The 3968-nt window shown below is 37.3% G+C and overlaps 1 protein-coding gene across 1 annotated transcript; it reads left to right on the forward strand.

The window, feature by feature from the left end:
• The first annotated feature begins 1820 nt into the window (after nucleotides 1–1820).
• On the forward strand, nucleotides 1821–2774 carry LOC114651040 (olfactory receptor 52E4-like). Its single transcript, XM_028800995.2, has one exon. It carries the CDS (start codon nucleotides 1821–1823, stop codon nucleotides 2772–2774), a length of 954 nt encoding a protein of 317 aa, XP_028656828.2.
• The last annotated feature ends 1194 nt before the right edge of the window (nucleotides 2775–3968 follow it).

Raw genomic sequence — 3968 nt, forward strand, 5'->3', positions numbered from 1 at the left:
TCCAAGTGCCCTGCCCTGAAGCTTGTTCATGTCATTTTGAATTATTTTTGCTGTCTTCTCAGTGTCTGCCATCCCTCCAATTTTAGTGTCATTTGCGAAATTCACAAGTTTACTAAGTATAATAGAATCAATATCCATCCATCCATTATCCAACCCACTATATCCTAACTACAGGGTCACGGGGGTCTTCTGGAGCCAATCCCAGCCAACACAGGGTACAAGGCAGGAAACAAACCCCAGGCAGATCCAGCCCACACACTAGGGACAATTTAGAATCGCCAGTTCACCTAACCTGCATGTCTTTGGACTGTGGGAGGAAACTGGAGCACCCGGAGGAAACCCACGCAGATGCTGGGAGAACATGCAAACTCCATGCAGGGAGGACCTGGGAAGCGAATCCGGGTCTCCTAACTGCGAGGCAGCAGCGCTACCCACTGCACCACCGTGCTGCCCAGAATCAATATCATTTACATAAATCAGAAAAAGTAATGGTCCTAGGACATCCTGAGGTGCTCTCCTGATTAACTCATTTAACGCGGAGCATTTTCCTCTTTCTTTCAACTTCATCGAGGAATCCCTTGCACATGTCTGTAGATATTTACTTGCCCATGACCTCATACATGTGCTCTGGCAAAGCTCAATTGGTTTAAACAATGATGGAAACTTAACGAGTGCTGATTTCCAAAGATAATATCAGGCCGCCAATAAGTTTGGGAACATTATTACCCAAGATACAGAGTTCTCATCAGCACTGCGATGTGTGGCAGTCTTTTCAAGCACGAAAAACTCTGACAGGAAAACATAGCAAAAAACTGTCACACATGAATGGTCACACAATAAGAATATCTTTTTTACAAATAAAATATGAAGATGTTCATCTCTATTTTACTGAGAAAAGCGCTATATAAATGTAATGAATTATTATTATTATTATTTTAATGTAAAAAGTTAGACTTATTAAATATTACAGGAAAACGTTACAGAATATGTGCTGTTACATCAAACACCGTTTTATCCTTCCGGTGGATTGCGGTCACGTTAAACCCCTTCCTCTTGTTTTTCTGCGTTTTACTTTAAGTGCAATTCCCTTTCTTGGAAAAGTAGTGACAATGTCGGAATTGTTTTGAAGCCTGTGCATTCTATGTGCACCAATCAGTATGAAGTGTTGGTGTAAACTGATGTAAAAGCGTTGATACTGTGTGGATAATACACGTCGCTTTACATAATTCAACTATTTCATTTTTGCTCTCTACTTTCCTTAATACAAGAGTACCCACTCTGTATGATTAAAGGTTTCAACTCTCCAAAGTCTGCTTCAATTCTACCATCCAGACTTTGTAAACAAACAATAAATTATCACCATTGTTATCTTTATATTCCCCGAGAGGTTCAGTTCGGTCTCCCTAAATGTAGCCTGTGAAACAAGTAACAGACACACACATAAACACACGGACACACTCACACCCACCCACACAAAGTGGAAATTAATTGGTATGTTTGACAAAACACATAAATAGAAATGGAACCAGCTTTCAATGTGCAACCTTCTTTATATCAACTCCAGTTGCACAGTGGGGGGTCGCCGACACCTTGGTAAGCTTCAGGACATCTAAATTAAGATATTATTATTATTATTATTATTATTAAAAACAACAATAATAATAATAGTAGTAGTAATAATAAAAATAGTAGTAGTAAGCATAATAATGATATTATTAATAATCATGCATTTTGTTGTTTTAAAAATTATTCAAAGTTTTTATTTTCCTTTTTTTGCTTAATTATTTTTATTTTATTATTTTTTTTTTTTTCAGAAAACAATGCAGTCTTTCAACACTTCACTCTCAACTCCAGACTTTTACTTGAACGGTTTCATTGGATTGGAAGTTTATTTTCTCTGGCTCTCGATTGCTTACATTGTTATATTTTCTTTTGCCATTGCGGGAAATATTACTCTAATTTGTATTATAAAACTTGAACAAAATCTCCACACGCCGATGTACATTTTTCTTTGTGTTCTGGCGGTAATTGACATAGGTGGATGCGTTTCCACAATTCCGAAGATATTGCAGATAACATTATTTAATGTTCGAGCTATTTCTTTTCATGTTTGCTTTTTACAAATGTTCTCTGTTCTCTTTCTGAGTGCGATGGAATCCGGTGTACTGGCCGTTATGGCTTATGATCGTTATGTTGCCATCTGCAATCCTTTACGTTACACGTCCATCCTAACGCCGGCCTCTATTACTAAAATCCTTCTAGTAGTTTTTCTGCGATGCATTGTTTTAACCGGCATGTTTCCCGTGCTGGCTTCAAGGTTGCCTTATTGCTCATCCACTGATGTCCCTCAGTGTTACTGCGATCATATTCCTGTAGCTAGGCTGTCTTGCGCCGATATAACACTGAATAATATTTATGGGCTGTGTGTTGCCTTCTTGGTTGTTGGTATGGACCTCATGTATATTTCATTCACTTATATTATGATTATCAGAGCAGTGTTAAAGTTGGCATCCAAAACAGCCCGCGTCAAAGCTTTCAGCACGTGTGGCCCTCATTTTACTGTTATATTATATATTTACACAAGTTCCCTGCTGACATATTTAATTAACAGATTTGGACAAAATCAATCTCAACAATTAGTTGTTATAACAACCACTTTCTATATCATTCTACCATCTATATTAAATCCAGTTATTTACGCTGCAAGAAATAAGGAAATCCGTGAAGGATATATAAAACTTTTTCTCAAGAAAACAACCCATTCAATAAAGTAAACGTTTGAAACTAATACGAATATGAGCGTGATCAAGTAAAACTAAAAGTATGTTACAAACACAGCCAAAAATCCAGGTTGGTGTTGTCACACTTGACTTTTACTTGACAGTTAATCACAGTTGGCTAAGGAACATACTCCCTTCGATCTCCGATGGCTTCCTTTATTTTAGCCACTACTCGGTCTGCAAAGCCACACAAAGATCCACCTCCTTCTGATGTAAAGGTGCGCTTCATCTCCACTTAATCGCAGCGGCGATTAATAAATTCCGTTTCAACAAGTCGTTAAACCCGACATTGTCTTTCAAGCATGGAACTGCGTAAAAAGATGTGGAACGCTTCTTGTCTCAGAAACCTCTATCAAATAAACAGTTTATAATAGTTTCAGAACTATAGCAGCTGCTGTGTTAACGCCTCCAATCTTTTTTTGCAGCTTAATGCCATGGGCTACAATGTCAATAACGCTCCGTAATTGTTTTGATATAACATCAGAATTTGTGTTTATTTTAGGACTGAAAGGGGAGTACCAAGGTTTCTTTGAATGTAGTGGCATCTTAATTACCAGGTGATACTGCGAGATTTAGACAATGGGAGTGTATCAGTATTTTAAAACAAATCACGACTTAAACATTTTGTTCAGTTTTAGACACTTATTAGTCATTCTGATCAAACTAATCACTTACAATAAACAATGCCCGAAAAATGAACAACTTGTATAAATCTCAGAACAGATTTAGCAACCTAATTAAAATTACAGGGCAAGACTTATTACATTCGTACCTATACCTCTATTTGACAAGATATAAAACAATGAAAAACATCTGTTACATATTTCAAGCGTCTTTTTATTATTATATTATATTATTCATGCCCCAGCACGCATATGTTGTGCTATTTTTGGAATTATATATTGCAGAGAGCAAATTCCAAAGACCGGAGGTGTGATTACTATACTGACTGTTGACTAGTTGTGTTCATTTCTGGTAGCCGCCAAGTTGATTTAATGTAAATGGAGTTTTCAGTGCTGACTTTCACTTCAGTGCACGCACATGTATAATGCATTTTCTCAATGAGCTCAGTACATGAATGTGCACATTGAGGCATGGTGCAAGATGTAACGTAAAAAATGAACAACAAACAGTAGTAAGCTAGGACGTAGAAGGTATGTAATATCTGATTGACGTGGAGGTACCCGA

The sequence above is a fragment of the Erpetoichthys calabaricus genome, chromosome 4, assembly GCF_900747795.2.
Source record: "Erpetoichthys calabaricus chromosome 4, fErpCal1.3, whole genome shotgun sequence".
NCBI classification, from domain to species: Eukaryota; Metazoa; Chordata; class Cladistia; order Polypteriformes; family Polypteridae; genus Erpetoichthys; species Erpetoichthys calabaricus.

Excerpts from the sequence above, each read along its gene's own strand:
- LOC114651040 (XM_028800995.2), top strand. The coding sequence starts at position 1,821 with ATGCAGTCTTTCAACACTTCACTCTCAACTCCAGACTTTTACTTGAAC.